General features: G+C 32.9%; 1 protein-coding gene across 1 annotated transcript in view; it reads right to left on the bottom strand.

Annotated features, from left to right (window-relative positions):
* The window catches only part of LOC143251258 (glutamate receptor ionotropic, kainate 2-like), a 427216-nt gene that overhangs the window by 385544 nt on the left and 21229 nt on the right, over nt 1–20443 (bottom strand). Inside the window, exon 2 of the mRNA XM_076502702.1 lies at nt 14040–14503. Coding sequence (XP_076358817.1) covers nt 14040–14169 — 130 coding nt within the window. The 5' untranslated portion in view covers nt 14170–14503. The remainder of the gene's footprint in view (nt 1–14039; nt 14504–20443) is intronic.

Here is a 20443-nt window from a genome sequence, read left to right as displayed (position 1 = left end):
GAACTGTTCTGTTAATTAGTAACGTTACTTACCATAGTGAACTGTAGTGTTAAATAGTACCGTTACTTACCATAGTGAACTGTGCTGTTAATTAGTGACGTTACTTACCATAGTGAACCGTGCTGTTAATTAGTGACGTTACTTGCCATAGTGAACTGTACTGTTAATTAGTGACGTTACTTACCACAGTGAATTGGTGAATTGTAGTGATAATTAGTGACGTTACTTACCATAGTGAACTGTAGTGTTAATTAGTGACGTTACTTACCATAGTGTACTGTAGTGTTAATTAGTGACGTTACTTACCATAGTGTACTGTAGTGTTAATTTATGACGTTACTTGCCATAGTGAACTGTAGTGTTAATTAGTGACGTTATTTACCATAGTTAACTGTGCTGTTAATTAGTGACGTTACTTACCATAGTGAACTGTAGTGTTAAATAGTACCGTTACTTACCATAGTGAACTGTAGTATTAATTAGTGACGTTACTTACCATAGTGAACTGTGCTGTTAATTAGTGACGTTACTTACCATAGTGAACCGTGCTGTTAATTAGTGACGTTACTTACCATAGTGAACTGTACTGTTAATTAGTGACGTTACTTACCACAGTGAATTGGTGAATTGTAGTGATAATTAGTGACGTTACTTACCATAGTGAACTGTAGTGTTAATTAGTGACGTTACTTACCATAGTGAACTGTAGTGTTAATTAGTGACGTTACTTACCATAGTGAACTGTTCTGTTAATTAGTGACGTTACTTACCATAGTGAACTGTAGTGTTAATTAGTGACGTTACTTACCATAGTGAACTGTAGTGTTAATTAGTGACGTTACTTACCATAGTGAACTGTAGTGTTAATTAGTGACGTTACTTACCATAGTGAACTGTAGTGTTAATTAGTGACGTTACTTACCATAGTGAACTGTAGTGTTAATTAGTGACGTTACTTACCAAAGTGAACTGTAGTGTTAATTAGTGACGTTACTTACCATAGTGAACTGTAGTGATAATTAGTGACGTTACTTACCATAGTGAACTGTAGTGTTAATTAGTGACGTTACTTACCATAGTGAACTGTAGTGTTAATTAGTGACGTTACTTACCACAGTGAATTGTAGTGATAATTAGTGACGTTACTTACCATAGTGAACTGTAGTGTTAATTAGTGACGTTACTTACCATAGTGAACTGTAGTGTTAATTAGTGACGTTACTTACCATAGTGAACTGTAGTGTTAATTAGTGACGTTACTTACCATAGTGAACTGTAGTGTTAATTAGTGACGTTACTTACCATAGTGAACTGTACTGTTAATTAGTGACGTTACTTACCATAGTGAACTGTACTGTTAATTAGTGACGTTACTTACCATAGTGAACTGTAGTGTTAATTGGTGACGTTACTTACCATAGTGAACTGTAGTGTTAATTAGTGACGTTACTTACCATAGTGTACTGTAGTGTTAATTAGTGACGTTACTTACCATAGTGTACTGTAGTGTTAATTAGTGACGTTACTTACCATAGTTAACTGTGCTGTTAATTAGTGACGTTACTTACCATAGTGAACTGTGCTGTTTATTAGTGACTTTACTTACCATAGTGAACTGTAGTGTTAATTGGTAACGTTACTTACCATAGTGAACTGTAGTGATAATTAGTGACGTTACTTACCAAAGTGAACTGTAGTGTTAATTGGTAACGTTACTTACCAAAGTGAACTGCAGTGTTAATTGGTAACGTTACTTACCATAGTGAACTGTAGTGTTAATTAGTGACGTTACTTACCAAAGTGAACTGTAGTGTTAATTGGTAACGTTACTTACCATAGTGAACTGTAGTGTTAATTAGTGACGTCACTTACCATAGTGAACTGTACTGTTAATTAGTGACGTTACTTACCATAGTGAACTGTAGTGTTAATTGGTAACGTTACTTCCCATAGTGAACTGTAGTGTTAATTAGTGACGTCACTTACAAAACTGAACTGTAGTGTTAATTAGTGACGTTACTTACCATAGTGAACTGTAGTGTTAATTAGTAACGTTAATTACCAAAGTGAACTGTTGTGTTAATTAGTGACGTTACTTACCATAGTGAACTGTTCTGTTAATTAGTGACGTTACTTACTATAGTGAACTGTAGTGTTAATTAGTGCGTTACTTACCATAGTGAACCGTAGTATTAATTAGTGACGTTACTTACCATAGTGAACTGTGCTATTAATTAGTGTCGTTACTTACCATAGTGAACTGTACTGTTAATTAGTGACGTCACTTACCATAGTGTACTGTAGTGTTAATTGGTAACGTTACTTACCATAGTGAACTGCAGTGATAATTAGTGACGTTACTTACCAAAGTGAACTGTAGTGTTAATTAGGGACGTTACGTACCATAGTGAACTGCAGTGTTAATTAGTGACATTACTTACTATAGTGAACTGTAGTGTTAATTAGTGACGTTACTTACCAAAGTGAACTGTAGTGTTAATTGGTAACGTTACTTACCATAGTGAACTGTAGTGTTAATTAGTGACGTCACTTACCATAGTGAACTGTAGTGTTAATTAGTGACGTTACTTACCATAGTGTACTGTACTGTTAATTAGTGACGTTACTTACCATAGTGAACTGTAGTGTTAAATAGTGACGTTACTTAACATAGTGAACTGTGGTGTTAATTTATGACGTTACTTACCATAGTGAACTGTAGTGTTAATTAGTAACGTTATTTATCATAGTGAACTGTAGTGTTAATTAGGGACGTTACGTACCATAGTGAACTGTAGTGTTAATTACTAAATGGAATTATTGTGTTAAGTATTATGTTTTAATTTTGTGTTTGCTTCAAAGACACGGAAAATTTAAATGTTCACTTCTGATTCAGATATTTGTGATCTGATGTCTTGATTTTCATCGCATACTATACGGCATATTACATATTTATATTTACAAACATTTTTCACTATGTACTGAGTTAAGACCACTGACTAATGTCACCAGGCTACATGTGTCAGGATCACTCATTAATGTAACTCTTCACTTTATTCTCTGTCTAGTAAACTCTTGAGTGTGTTATTGTCATTAATTAATGTGACACTTCACTTTATTCTCTGTCTAGTAAACTCTTGAGTGTGTTATTGTCATTAATTAATGTAACACTTCACTTTACTCTGTGTCTACTAAACACTTAAGTGTGTTATGTTCATTAATTATTGGGACACTTCACTTTACTCTCTATCTAGTAAATTCTTGAGTGCGTTATAATCACTAATTAATGTAACACTTCACTTTATTTTCTGTCAAGTAAACTCTTGAGTGTGTTATGATCATTTATTAATGTAACACTTCACTTTATTCTCTGTCTTGTAAACTCTTGAAGGTGTTATGGTCATTAATAATTGTAACACTTCACATTATTTTCTATCAAGAAAAGTTTTGAGTGTGTTATGTTCAATCATTGATGTAACACTTCACTTTACTCTCTGTCTAGTGAACTATTGAGTGTGTTATGGTCATTAATTATTGTGAAACTTCACTTTATTCTCTATCTAGTAAACTCTTGAGTGTGTCATCAGCACTCATTAATGTAACACTTCATTTTATTCTCTGTCTAGTAAACTCTTGAAGTGTATTATGATCACTCATTAATGTAACACTTCACTTTATTCTCTGTTTAGTAAACTCTTGAGTGTGTTATGCTCACTCATTAATGTAACACTTCATTTTATTCTCTGTCCAGTAAACTCTTGACTGTGTTATGATCAATCATTAATGTAGCACTTAATTTTATTCTCTGTTTAGTAAACTCTTTAGTGTCTTATGATCACTCATTATTGTTAGTTTACTTTATTCTGTGTCTAGTAAACTCTTTAGTGTCTTATGATCATTCATTAATGTTATAGTTTACTTTATTCTCTGTCTAGTAAACTCTTGAGTGTGTTATAATCACTTATTAATGTAACACTTCACTTTATTTTCTATCAAGTAAAGTCTTGAGTGTGTTATGATCATTCATTAATGTAACACTTCACTTTATTATCTGTCTATTAAATTCTTGAGTGTGTTATAATGACTCATTAATCTAACACTTCATTTTATTCTCTGTCTAGTAAACTCTTGAGTGTGTTATGCTCACTCATTAATGTAACACTTCATTTTATTCTCTGTCTAGTAAACTCTTGAGTGTCTTGTGATCATTCATTATTGTTACAGTTTACTTTATTCTGTGTCTAGTAAACTCTTGAGTGTGTTGTGATCACTCATTAATGGAACACTTCACTTTATTCTCGGTCTACTAAGCTTTTGAATGTGTTATGATCATTTATTAATGTAAAATTTCACTTTATTTTCTATCAAGTAAAGTTTTTAGTGTGTTATAACGACTCATTAATGTAACACTTCATAATTTTCTCTGTTTAGCAAACTCTTAAGTGTGTTATGATCATTCATTGATGTAACACTTCACTTCATTTTCTATCAAGTAAAGTCCTGAGTGTGTTATGATCATTCATTAATGTAACACTTCACTTTACTCTGTGTCTAGTAAACTCTTCAGTGTGTTACGGTCATTAATTATTGTGGCACTTCACTTTATTCTCTATCTGGTAAACTCTTGAGTGTGTTATGCTCACTCATTAATGTTACAGTTTACTTTATTCTGTGTCTACTAAACTCTTGAGTGTGTTATGAACGCTCATTTATGTAACACTTCATTTTATTCTCTGTCTAGTAAACTCTTTAGTGTCTTATGATCATACATTATTGTTACAGTTCACTTTATTTTGTGTCTAGTAAACTCTTGAGTGTGTTAAGATCATTCATTAATGTAACAGTTCACTTTATTCTCAGTCTAGTAAACTCTTGAGTGTGTCCTCATCACTCATTAATGTAACACTTCACTTTATTCTCTGTCTAGTAAACTCTTGAGTGTGTTATGATCATTCATTAATGTTACAGTTTACTTTATTCTGTGTCTACTAAACTCTTGAGTGTGTTATAATCGCTCATTAATGTAACACTTCATTTTATTCTCTGTCTAGTAAACTCTTTAGTGTCTTATGATCATTCATTATTGTTACAGTTTACTTTATTCTGTGTCCAGTAAACTCTTGAGTGTGTTATGATCACTCATTAATGTAACACTTCACTTTATTCTCTGTCTAGTAAATTCTTGAGTGTGTTATAATGACTCATTAATCTAACACTTCATTTTATTCTCCGTTTTGTAAACTCTTGAAGTGTATTATGATCACTCATTAACGCAACACTTCACTTTATTCTCTGTCTAGTAAACTCTTGAGTGTGTTCTGATCATTCATTAATATGACACTTCACTTTATTCTCTGTCTAGTAAACTCTTGAGTGTGTTATGATTACTCATTAATGTAAAACTTCACTTTATTCTCTGTCTAGTAAACTCTTGAGTGTGTTATGATCATTCATTAATGTAACACTTTACTTTATTCTCTGTCCAGTAAACTCTTGAAGTGTATTATGAACACTCATTAATGTAACAGTTCACTTTATTCTCTGTCTAGCAAATTATTGAGTGTGTTATGATGACTCATTAATGTAACACTTCATTTTATTCTCTGTCTAGTAACCTCTTAAATGTGTGATATGATCATTCATTAATGTAACACTTCAATTTATTCTCTGTCTAGTAAACTCTTGAGTGTGTTATGCTCACTCATTAATGTAACACTTCATTTTATTCTCTGTCTAGTAAACTCTTGAGTGTGTTATGATCATTCATTAATCTAACACTTCACTTTACACTGTGACTAGTAAACTCTTGAGTGTGTTATGATCGCTCATTAATGTAACACTTCATTTTATTCTCTGTCTAGTAAACTCTTGAGTGTGTTATGAACACGTTAATGTCGTTAATAGTAAACTTGAGTGTGTTATACTTCACTTCACTTTACACTGTGACTAGTAAACTCTTGAGTGTGTTATGATCATTCATTAATGTAACACTTCACTTTATTTTCTATCAAGTAAAGTTTTGAGTGTGTTATAATCATTGATTAATGTAACACTTCACTTTATTCTCTGTCTAGTAAACTCTTGAGTGTGTTATGATCATTCATTAATGTTACACTTCACTTTATTCTTCACACTACAGTGAATAGTTGAGTCTTAGTTGCAGAGAACAGAACAACAATAAAGAAACTGTCGAAGGAAAAACATTTGACACTGTGTGAGCATGACCATTACAGAATGTGTTGCATGTTAAAATACAGATAGTGTTGTACGTTGAACTACCGACAATGTTGCCTGTTATAGTACAGACAGAGTATTATTGTACGTTCAACTACAGATAGCGTGCTGTACAATACACTCGAAACAGAGTGTCGTACGTTAAACTACAGACAGTGTTGTAAGTTATAGTACAAGCAGAGTACTGTACTATAAACTAAGAGTATTGGACGTTAAATTACAGACAATGTTTTACGTCTAGCTGCAGAGTGTTGTACGTTCAAGAGTAAACTCTGTTGTACGTTAAACTATAGACAGTGTTGTAAGTTGTGGTACAGATAGAGTGTTGTACGTTAAACTATAAGACAAAAGACCAAATAGTAACCAATAAAAGTCGGATGAAATTACGTTTCTTATATATATTAAAAATAAATTTAAACGAATGATGAACATAGTTAATTGACTATATATACTTCTGTTCTTCAGTATAAAGAGTAGAACACATTGATTTTTCATTTGTCTGATCTCGCTGCTTCCGCCATTTTTAGTCATCTTGTGAAATGGTTAAGCCAACACTCAATGGAGTACCACATTGTTACATTGCTGATGGACTATTACCTTCTTCTATGGACAACAAAAAACTATTTTATTATAGAGAAGATAGAATGTTATTTACTGTAGAGAATATAGAGCTCTACTTTATTACACTACCAATAAAATATTGTGTATTATATACCACATAGAGCACTAATTTTTATTACAGCTCACATCATGTTCTTTACTATATAGCTTATAGAATACAACTTCATTACACAACCGATAGAATATTCTTTCCTCTATGAGGGGACTTCACAGGGAAGGTTCTGTTCTTGCAGTTTATCTCCTCTGGGATCTAAACATCTACCCTCATGTTTGCCGTGCGTTGCGAACAGTGAAGGGGAGGAGAGAATCCTGGTAGTTGATTGGTCCAACCTTAACACACCACTTTGGCCTTAAATTCCTTGGGGTGGCCCCCTAGAGTCAATCGCCTGGTCCAGTTGGGCTAGAGTCAACCAAGTATCAGTGTTGAGTGTTCTCAACAGGTGTTGTGGACATTGTATCTGATGCTGGTGTTTGGGTATAGTGCTAAGAAAACCATGGCATTGCTGTAGTGTCCTTGTTTGACATTGTAGTGCGTCCCCTCATAGGGCTCCATGGTGGGTGGGGTCAGTGGGCACCGAAACTTACCGTTTTATTATGATTCATTTAAACAAAAACTTAAATACAATAGTGAAGAAACAGTCCATAGGTAAACTATCACGTCGTCAAGATTCTTAGCAGCAAACTACAACATCTGTACCACCTGCACCTCGTTTTCTTATACTACATTGTCTTTCAGACAAACCTTTAGGGTAAATGTCTCCCTTTTTCATTCAGAAGGGACTAGAGGGACTTGCTGGCTCTCTAAAGTCAGTAAATAAACTTCGATCTGGTGACATATTGGTGGAAACATCTACATCTCAACAAAGTGAACTCCTCTTGCATTCAAAGGTGATTGGAGATATACCTATGAGGTTACACCTCATACTACTTTGAATTCATCACGATGATTTATTGTTGAAAGATATTTGAAGAACCAGAGATTCTCACTGGTTTCTCCATCCAAGGAGTTTCTGCAGTGAGGCGTATCTCTACTCGCAAAGATGGAGTTACACTGTCAACCAATATCCTTGTTTTGATATTTACATCACCACATCCACCTGCCACCTTCAAGGCAGGTTATCTTAATTGCATGGTACAGCCAATCATTCCAAACCCTCTCCGATGTTTCCAGTGTCAGAGGTTTGGTCACTTGAAGACGTCATGTCGTTCCCTGCTATTGATCTCTCAGTTTGCTCCCCTTCATTATTCTCCCATTTTCCAAGGAGGGTTGACAGTAATCCACAAGGCAGTGATCATTTTCCTATAATTTTGAGAGAGGCTGGCCGTGGTCACTACCACCCAACCCGCCTGCCTCGGTTGAAGTTGGGTCAAGCAAACTGGCCCTCTTTCACTGCTCTCACAGAACTTGATCCTGCCATCGTCTCTAAGCCATCAATAGATGGCTATGTGGCAGCAGTAACTGACTGTATTAGAAAAACCAGCTGCTCAGTGTATTCCAAAAACCTCGACACGTTTTCCACTATATCCTCGTCCGTGGTGGAATCCTGCCTGCTACATGGCACGAAAGACTCAAAAACGGGCCTGGGATACTTTCCGTAGATATCTTACACTCTCGAACTGCATAACTTTCCAGCGAGCCCGTGTGCATGCTCGGTGAGTAAGACGTCAAAGCTAGAAGGAATCTTGGATTAAGTTCACAACTGGCATATCTTCTACCACCAGTTCCAAAGTCATATGGGACAAGCTTCGAAAGGTCAGTGGGCAGTGTAACTCTGTCCCCCTCTCAATCTTGCTCTCTGATGTCCAGGAAGTAGGTGATACCCAGAGCATCGCTGATACTCTAGGTGGAAGCTTTTGCCGGGTATCCAGCACTTCTGCTTCTTCCTCCACCTTCTTAGCCATCAATACTCAGGCAGAGCGATCACCTCTTTCCTTTTGAGCTGATTGTCTCTGTGACTATAATCATCCCTTTTGTCTGGTGGAACTCACATTGGCCCTTCATAGGTCTAGCAGTACATCAGTTGGACCTGATGATATACACTATGAAATGCTGTGCCATCTATCTCCTGCTTCTCTTGCTATTCTTCTGATTGTTTTTAACTGGATCTGGAAGGAGAATGTTCTTCCTAATGCCTGGCGCCAGGCAGTTATCTTACCTTTCTCTAAGCCTGGGAAAGATCCCAAGATTCCTTCAAACTACCGTCCAATTGCTTTCACGAGCTGTCTCTGTAAGACCTTAGAGAGGATGGTTAATGCTCGTCTTGTTTGGTTCCTCGAATCAAACAACCTCCTCTCGCCCAACCAGTGTGGGTTTCGACGACAGCACTCCACCACGGACCACCTGATTCGACTTGAAACGTCAAGCAAAGAAGCCTTTCTCAAACGACAACATCTTGTATAAATATTCTATAGCATTAAGAAGGCTTATGATACAACATAGGGTTTGTAGTGCACTACTTTGTTATACAGCCGATAGAATATTCTGCACTATAGAGTTTATTGAGCACTACTTCGTCATACAGCTAATGGAATATTTTTACTATATAGTCTACAGATCATTACTTTGTTATACAGCCGATAGCATATTCACTACTATAGTCTACAGATTATTACTTTGTCATACAGCCGATAGAATATTCTCTACTATAGTCTACAGATCATTACTTTGTCATACAGCCGATAGAATATTCTCTACTATAGTCTACAGATCATTACTTTGTTATACAGCCGATAGAATATTCTCTACTATAGTCTACAGATCATTACTTTGTCATACAGCCGATAGAATATTCTCTACTATAGTCTACAGATCATTACTTTGTTATACAGCCGATAGAATATTCTCTACTATAGTCTACAGATCATTACTTTGTCATACAGCCGATAGAATATTCTCCACTGTGTGGTCTATGCAGTCGATGTAATATTCTTCACTATATAGTCTATAGAACAGTAATTTGTTACACAGTCGAAGCAATATTGTTTGCTATTTAGTCTATAGAGCACTACCTTGTTCTATAGCCGATAGAATATTGTTCACTAAATAGTGTATAGAGCAACAATGCTTACAGAGCCAATAGAATATTATTTAGTATAGTCTACAGACCATTACTTTGTTATACAGCCGATAGAACATTCTTTGCTATATAGTCTATGGAACAGTACTCTGTTATACAGCCAATGGAATATTCTTTAATATATAGTATACAGAGCACTACTTTACTATTCAGCCGATTGAATATTCTCTATTATATAGTCTATAGAGCAATAATTTGTTATACAGCGGATAGAATATTTTTTACTATATGATCGAAATAGCGAAATTTGTTATGCGAACGATAGAATATACTTAACTCTATATTCTACAAAGCACTACTTTGTTATACAGATGATAGAATACTACGTTTCTTTTATATCACATAACTTTGGTAGAACATGGTGACATGTTGGTTTTACTCGGTTGTTGGATCCTCTAAAATAAACAAATTTAAACTACATATAATAACTCAAAGTTAGCCCTTATCATTCATATTGGTATGAAGGTTTATCTTAACTGTCGACCCTTATCATTCATATTGGTATGAAGGTTTGTCTTAACTGTCGACCCTTATCATTCATATTGGTATGAAGGTTTATTTTAACTGTCGACCCTTATCATTCATATTGGTATGAAGGTTTATCTTAACTGTCGACCATTATCATTCATATTGGTATGAAGGTTTATCGTAAACTGTCGACCCTTATCATTCATACTGTTATGAAGGTTTATCTTAACTGTCGACCCTTATCATTCATATTGGTATGAAGGTTTATCTTAACTGTAGACCCTTATCATTCATATTGGTATGAAGGGTTATCGTAACTGTCGACTCTTATCATTCATATTGGTATGAAGGTTTATCTTAACTGTCGACCATTATCATTCATATTGGTATGAAGGTTTATCTTAACTGTCGACCATTATCATTCATATTGGTATGAAGGTTTATCTTAGCTGTCGACCCTTATCATTCATATTGGTATGAAGGTTTATCGTAAACTGTCGACCCTTATCATTCATATTGGTATGAAGGTTTATTTTAACTGTCGACCCTTATCATTCCTATTGGTATGAAGGTTTATCTTAACTGTCGACCCTTATCATTCATATTGGTATGAAGGTTTATCATAAACTATTTTATTTTTACTGCGTCACCAACATTCGAAGGAAACACATTCCAAAGGCTAACCCTGTCAAAATTCTTATTTCTGTCCCTTAATTCGGATATTATTAGTGTTATATATGAACAAAACAGTAGCCAAAGAGTTGGCGGTAGGTGGTAATGATTACTTGTCTTCCCTCTAGTCTTACACTGCATAATTAGGAACGGCTAGCGCAGATAGTCCTCGAGTAGTTTTGCGCGAAATTCAAAATAAATGATTCTTTGTTATAAAGAAGATATAATAATATTTTGTTATATATATATATATATATAGACGATAGGATGATTATTTGTTATAAAAATATATAATACTGTTATATATAGACGATAGAATGATTCTTTGTTATAAAAATATATAATACTGTTATATATAGACGATGGAATGATTCTTTGTTATAAAAATATATAATACTGTTATATATAGACGATAGAATGATTGTTTTAAAGAAGATATAATAATCCTTTATTATATATAGATGATAGAATGATTGTTATAAAGAAGGTATAAAGTACTTTGTTATATATGTAGACGGTTGAATGAGTCTTTGTTACATATGAGGTATAAAGTACTTTGTTATATACAGACGGTAGAATGATTCTGTTTTATAAAGAAAATATAATAATATTTTATTATGTAGAGACAATAGAATTGTTCTTTGTTATAAAGGAAATATAATACTTGGTTATATATAGACGATATAATGATTCTTTGTTTCAAAGAAGATATAATGATATTTTATTAGATATAGACGAATGATTATTTGCTCTAAAGAAAGTATAATAATACTTTGTTATCAATAGACAATAGAATGATTCTTTGTGATAAAGAAGGTATAATTATATTTTATTATATATTGACGGTAGAATGATTCTTTGTCATAAAGGAGATATAATAATACTTTGTTATGTATAGACGATAGAATGATTCTTTGTTATAAAGAAGGCATATATAGACGGTAGAATGACTCTTTGTTATATATAGACGGTAGAATGACTCTTTGTTATGAAGAAGATATAATATTACTTTGTTATATAGACGATATAATAATACTTTGTTATGTATAGACGATAGAATGAATCTTTGTTATAAAGAAGGTATAATAATACTTTGTTATATATATAGATATATATATGGACAATAGAATGATTCTTTGTTATAAAGAAGGTATAATAATACTTTGTTATATATATAGATATATATATGGACAATAGAATGATTCTTTGTTATAAAGAAGGTATAATAATACTTTTATATATATATATATATGGACAATAGAATGATTCTTTGTTATAAAGAAGGTATAATAATACTTTGTTATATATATATATATATGGACAATAGAATGATTCTTTGTTATAAAGAAGGTATAATAATACTTTGTTATATATATATATATATGGACAATAGAATGATTCTTTGTTATAAAGAAGGTATAATAATACTTTGTTATATATATATATATGGACAATAGAATGATTCTTTGTTATAAAGAAGGTATAATAATACTTTGTTATATATATATATATGGACAATAGAATGATTCTTTGTTATAAAGAAGGTATAATAATACTTTGTATAATAATATATATATATATATGGACAATAGAATGATTCTTTGTTATAAAGAAGGTATAATAATACTTTGTTATATATATATATATATATATGGACAATAGAATGATTCTTTGTTATAAAGAAGGTATAATAATACTTTGTTATATATATATATATGGACAATAGAATGATTCTTTGTTATAAAGAAGGTATAATAATACTTTGTTATATATATAGATATGGACAATAGAATGATTCTTTGTTATAAAGAAGGTATAATAATACTTTTATATATATATATATATGGACAATAGAATGATTCTTTGTTATAAAGAAGGTATAATAATACTTTGTTATATATATATATATGGACAATAGAATGATTCTTTGTTATAAAGAAGGTATAATAATACTTTCAGTGATGTCGAGAAAACCCACTTCTAGAGAAATATACATGCAAAAAAACGGCTCATTTGGGTTGAGAAAATATTTTACATAGAAGAGCGAACAACGTTTCGACCTTCTTCGGTCATCGTAAAATATTTTACATAGAAGAGCGAACAACGTTTCGACCTTCTTCGGTCATCGTAAAATATTTTCTCAACCCAAATGAGCCGTTTTTTTGCATATATAATAATAATTTTATATATATATATATATAGACAATAGAATGATTCTTTGTTATAAAGAAGGTATAATGTACTTTGTTATATACAGACGGTAGAATGATTCTTTGTTATGAAAAAGATGAATAATACTTTGTTATATATAGACGATAGAATGATTCTTTGTTTTAAAGAATATATAATAATACTTTATTACATGTAAACGAATTACTTTTTGCTATAAAGAAAGCATAATAATACTGTTATAAACAGACAATAAAATGATTCTTTGTCACAAAGAAGATATAATAGTTTGTTATATATTGACGATAGAATGATTCTTTGTCATAAAGGAGATATAATAATGTTTTATTATATATTGACGATAGAATGATTCTTTGTTATAAAGGAGATATAATAATACTTTGTTATATATAGACGATAGAATGAGTTTTTATTATACAGATAATATAATAATTTGTTATATATAGACGGTAGAATGATTCTTTGTTATAAAGAAGATATAATATTACTTTGTTATATAGCCGATATAATAATACTTTTGTTATATATAGACGATAGAATGAATCTTTGTTATAAGGAAGGTATAATAATTCTTTGTTATATATAGACGATAGAATGATTCTTTGTTATAAAGATGTTATTTTACTTTAAATGTTTTGTCAGACGCGTAAGAATGGTGAGTAACTTCATAAAACATTAACACTCATGAATAATTATAAACCATTTTGCGATAATGCAATAAATATGGAAGACCTGAAGCTACTATTTCTAGAAGAATAAATGAAAATAATCACTTACCAATCTTTACGACAGAAGGTAAAGCGGTGACATATAACACAAGTAAACTGAAAATAACCTGAACGAGTCTTAAGTGGTGAGGTGGAACCATTTCTTTTCGGTGTGGTAGATTGTTTAGCGTTAGAAGCATTAGATCTAGAATGCAAGTATCTCGTCTGTATTCGAGTTGACCGAGCCGCCTTACGGTATCCACAGCAACCTCGCCGATCGAACAATACTCGCTCTTGAACCTGCAGTAATTACCGCTTGTTGCAACGTCTGCCCTGATATTCCCCAGTTTCTGGACACACAACACTCTTGAGAGGTATTAGCGATCCTAACGAAGTCCGCGACTCTTAGCGTTTACCCAGAAAAGTTCGAGCTCGTTCAGAAGATATAAAACAACAAAACTCAAAAACCAGGAGATGCGCAAGAAGGGTAGACTTTCCAAACCTCACGCTTGGTTTCAGCGACCAAACGAGTATCTACGTGAATAAACAGATGAATATTGGCAATGAGCCAAGTTTTCGAAATTGCAAGATGCAACATCTGTGTAATCATAACAGGATTATCAGAGTCACGAAGAAACATTTCGCTATTAAAATGTATCGTTTCACAATATTTTTCAAAAGCGTGAAAGAGAAAACAGAATTTGAAATGATTCTTAGGAAAACCTGATCGCGTTATTCAGAGCTTTCTTTTGAAAATAATCCATTAGAAATTAATCCGACATAATTATAAACAAGATAATATAACACAAAATTAAAACTGTCTTTCATGTTACCGAGGCACAAAATAACGTGAACAGATAACTTTATGTTGATCCAATAACAGAAAAATACGGTTTCTACGGTACTTAAATAAATTAAACACATGAAAAAACTTTACAGACTCAAACTCATCAAACTTTCATTCCGTAGATTGGAACTTTTGTTAAGTAGTTCTAAATTTAAACCGTGTTTTGGGTTGATTTATATTTGCACTTTTACTTATATTAATATATTTAATACAAACAACAATCAAACGACTATTACGCTCTCTCTCTGTATACATGTTTCCCTCCCGACCGCAGGGCCATTTATACCCAAGCATTTAATACTAAGTTCAACTATCAAAACTAAGTTAGGAACTATAAATATGCAAACACCACACAAACAATATTTATAAAATACAATGTGATAACTGCCACGACTTCTATATTGGAGAAACAAGTAGAAAAATGGAAACCAGATTCAAAAAGCACAAAAAGTCACCTTCACACGTTTTCGAACACTGCAAATCAAATAAACACAACATAACCATAGAAAACACTCAAATACTAAATAAAGAAACAAACATAAACAAACGTAAAATTAAAGAAGCCTTACTTATACAACAACACAAGCCCAAAATTAACCAATACAAAAGAAAACCTTTATACCTATATTAATAAATATAATCAAACATCTGAGCATGCCCTCTACATTCCTACACTCAGTTACACAACCCCCTTCAAACATGTGGTCAGCTAACGGTCAGTTACATCTTTCTTTCTTTATGAACCTGACGATGACCGAAGAAGGTCGAAACGTTGTTCTCTCTTCTATGTAGAACTTTCTCTACCCATACCAACCGTATTTACATATTTATTGTTCTCTACAAGCGGGTTTTCTCGTCAACACGGATTAAGTTATGAACTGCATGGATCACCGTCTTAGATGTCACGCGAGCCGCCACAACATTTGCACAAGGACTAAGAAAACGTTTACCAAGTAGAAAGCTGGTAATATAAATAAACATAAGCGACTAGAAATGATACTGAAACTCAATAAAATTGAGGACTCAGTAAAACGTTGAAAAAGTTGTTTAAGAATTGAAAAATAACATAAAATAACTTACAAAGTAAAAATGCTCACTAAATTAGGAGCTTTCATGCTGTAATTAAACATCAAGGAAGATTTCATGACATGGAGCACACGTTACAACGATGTCATTAACAAGAACGGGTAAACATGAAGAGGGCCCGGCATGGCCAGATGGTTAAGGCACTCGACTCGTAATCCGAGAGTCGCAGGTTAGAGTCCCCGTCACACTAAACATGCTTGCTCTTTCAGCCGTGGGGACGTTATAATATGAAGGTCAATCCCACTATTCGTTGGTAAAAGAGTAGCCCAAGAGTTGGCGGTGGGTGGTGATGACTAGCTGCCTTCCTTCTAGTCTTACACTGCTAAATTAGGGATAGCTAGCGCAGATAACCCTCGTGTAGTTTTGCGCGAAATTCAAAACAAACAACAAAACATGTATGGAGGATATGGCACAAAAGCATAAGTTACCTTCAACAAATTCTGTCCATTAAACTCTTTGAACATAGATAACAAATTCAGTGATATCATTTTGAATTTGACGAATTTTGTTTCGAAATGTTGGTCTATTTTCGACAGGTGTTACGCTTACTTTTATCAAGATCTCGTGTTTTGTAAGAACTTTTCATAAAATTCTAAATAAAATCTGCACCCAATGAAGTAGAATTACTCAAGCAGATGAATACGAAATGTGAATAATTTAGAAGTGAAGAACAGTGTAACAATAAAAACATGTTCGATGTAGTCGGTAAAATAGAAATCAAATAACGCATCTTTCTGTGTTTCGTTGTTTTATGATAACATATTGTATGAAGATTTGTATAGCGATGAATTATGTATAGTTGTCATTTTATTTAGTTATATGTTAGTTTATAAATACATATCGAATCTTACAAACTATATGACGAGACAGTGACACGTGTGTATTCTGTTATAACAAAGCCATTTAGGATCTATCAGCTATATCCACCAGGGGGAATCAAACCTTGATTTCAGTGTTGTAACTCCAAATACTTACCGTTATCCCACTGGAAGCGTCAGAAAGTTTATTCAGTAAATGCAGGGCACCGTATGTGATAAGAGCTCAATAAGAGTAAAACAAATTATGTCTAGCTCCATAGACAATACTCTAGTCTACTGTTATGTCTAGTTCTGTAGACAATACTCTAGTCTACTGTTATGTTTAGTTCTGTAGACAATACTCTAGTCTACTGTTATGTTTATTTCTGTACACAACACTCTAGTCCACTGTTTTGTCTAGTTCTGTAGACAATACTCTTGTCTACTGTTATGTTTAGTTCTGTAGACAATACTCTAGTCTACTGTTATGTTTAGTTCTGTAGACAATACTCTAGTCTACTGTTATGTTTAGTTCTGTAGACAATACTCTAGCCTACTGTTATGTTTAGTTCTGTAGACGATACTCTAGCCTACTGTTATGTTTAGTTCTGTAGACGATACTCTAGTCTACTGTTACGTTTAGTTCTGTAGACAATACTCTAGTCTACTGTTATGTTTAGTTCTGTAGACAATACTCTAGCCTACTGTTATGTTTAGTTCTGTAGACGATACTCTAGTCTACTGTTACGTTTAGTTCTGTAGACAATACTCTAGCCTACTGTTATGTTTAGTTCTGTAGACGACACTCTAATTTACTATTATATGTAGTTCTATAGATGATATTCCAGTCACCTGTTTTCTCTAGTTCTATAGATGATACTCTCTCTAGTCTACTGTTATTCTTCTGTTCTCTGGATTTCTTGTGAGTTCAGTCGAATAAAATCAGTAGGTGAGATCGCTGCTACTAAGTTTTGAATGTAAGTGAAGAAAAAGAACGAAATCTTTAAAATTAATTACAAAAAACGTAACAAATACTGAATGAATGAATGAAATAGTAGTTCCAGAACCCAAAACGTCCCAACCTACATGAATACACAAGAACACGAAACCTCCCAGCCTACATGCTTTAAGAGTATGGTAAATATAAGTCGAATACAAGACACAACTGAAAGAGAAATGTGTTGCCGGAGGAAGCCCAGGAATAAAATTGAAGTGCAAGATAAATGTTGAAATATAGTAGATAAAACTCAGAAAATTACTCAAACTAGGTGTATGTATTGGTAAACATTGAAATATAGCAGATAAAACTCAGAAAATCACTCAAACTAGGTGTATGTATTGGTAAACATTGAAATATAGTTGATAAAGCTTAGAAAATCACTCAAACTTGGTTTATGTATTGATAAACATTGAAATATAGTAGATAAAACTCAGAAAATTACTCAAACTAGGTGTATGTATTGGTAAACATTGAAATATAGTAGATAAAACTCAGAAAATGATCAAACTAGGTGTATGTATTGGTAAACGTTGAAATATAGTAGATAAAACTCAGAAAATGATCAAACTAGGTGTATGTATTGGTAAACATTGAAATATAGTAGATAAAACTCAGAAAATCACTCATATTTGATGTATGTATTAGTAAACATTAAAATATAATAGATAAAACTAAAAAAATCACTCAAACTTGGTTTATGTATTTGTGGAGATGTTGTAGTAAAAGAGGAAATTCTCAATTCGCATAATGAAGTTACTTACATGAATAGAACCTTGTTACGTATCAAACAAATAAAAATAACCATAAGTTCACGTAAATTTCAGCCTAGTCGTATTGAGAATAAAGAAAAGCCTCAAATTCCTTAAATTCGATCTGAGCGAATCTCAAAACTTTATAATTGTCTTAATTCATATAACTGAATCTTAACTTCTGTGAAATCAAATACGTGGTTCAAACACAAACTCATTCACCCTGAAGGGAAATTGCAAAGAGAACAAAGTGCCTAAGATATCGAATTTCTAATGTGGATGATAAGAGAAAATTAATTATCTTGAAAAATTATTTTATTTCAGCAGGTGGCATCTTGATGAGGAAACTTCTTGAATGAAACATATCTTTTATCATATCCCTCTTGGTTCAGGAAACTTCTTGAATCAAACATATCTTTTATCAAATCCCTCCTAGTTCAGGAAGCTTCTTGAGTCAAACATATCTTTTATCAGATTCCTCCTGGTTCAGGAGACTTTTTGAGTCAAACATATCTTTTATCAGATCCCTCCTGGTTCAGGAAACTTCTTGAATCAAACATATCTTTTATCAAATCCCTCCTAGTTCAGGAAACTTCTTGAGTCAAACATATCTTTTATCAGATTCCTCCTGGTTCAGGAGACTTTTTGAGTCAAACATATCTTTTATCAGATCCCTCCTGGTTCTGAAAACTATTTGAGTCAACTATATCTTATCAGACCCCTCCTGGTTCAGAAAATTTCTTCAGTATATCAAATCTTTTATCAAACCCATTCTGGTTCTGAAGACTTCTTGAGTCAATCATATCTTTTTAGAGACCCTTCCTGGTTGTGGAGACAGTCAAATATATATTGTATCATACTTCTCCTGGTTCTGGAGACTTCTTGAGTCAACCATATCTTTTATAAGATTCCTGAACGCCCTGGAGACTTTTTGAGTGCACCATATATTCTATCAGACCCATACTGGTTCTGAGAACTTCTTGAGTCAACCACATCTTTTATGAGACCCCTTTAGGCTCTGGAGACTTCTTGAGTGCACCATATATTTTATCAGACCCATACTGGTTCTGGATATTTCTTGAGTCAACCATGCCTTTTACCAAATCCCTTCTGCTTGTGGAGTCATACTGAGTTAAACATATCTTTTATCAGAGCCTTCCTGGTTCTGGAGATTTATGGAGTAAATCATATATTTTATCAGACCCCTCCTCATTCTGTAGACTTCCTGAGTCAACCATATGTTTTAGTAGGTTCTTTCTCAAGTAAACCATATTTTTAGTAGGTACTTTCTGAATCAGCAGACATTCTGAGTAAACCTTATCTTTTCGCTAGATTTTCTGAATATTTTTGGATATTTCCTCAGTCTTAACATATTTTTTAAAATAACACTTGTCAATCTGAATTTTCCCTGAATGTCTTGGTTTGTAATTACTGTCTGTAATTAAAGAACCAATTATCTTCAACTAAGTCTCTTTATTTGTATCCTACAACAAGCTATCTTTAAATAAATCTCTTTATTTGTATATTAAAACCACGAATCTTCAACTAAATTTCCATAATTGTATCTTACAACCTGTTATCTCCAACTAAATATCTTTATTTGTGTGTTACAACCAGGTATCTCCAACTAAATATCTTTATTTGTGTGTTACAACCAGGTATCTCCAATTAAATCTCTTTATTTGTATCTTACAACCAGATATCTTTAACTAAGTATCATTATTTGTATCTTACAACCAGGTTATTTCAATTAAATTTCTTTATTTGTATCTTAAAACCAGGTTACTTCAACTAAATCTCTTCATTTGTATCCTACAACCAGGTATCTTTAATTAAATATTTTATTCGTATCTTACAACTAGCTATTTTCAACTAAATATCTTTATTTGTATGTTACAACCACGTATCTTCAACTAAATCTCCTTACTTCTATCTTACAAACTGTTATCTCCAACTAAATCTCTTTATTTCTGTCGTACAAGCAGATACCTTCAA

Source organism: Tachypleus tridentatus, chromosome 5 (genome assembly GCF_004210375.1).
Source record: "Tachypleus tridentatus isolate NWPU-2018 chromosome 5, ASM421037v1, whole genome shotgun sequence".
In the NCBI taxonomy this organism is placed as follows: Eukaryota; Metazoa; Arthropoda; class Merostomata; order Xiphosura; family Limulidae; genus Tachypleus; species Tachypleus tridentatus.
This window is presented reverse-complemented; position numbering and strand designations above follow the sequence as displayed.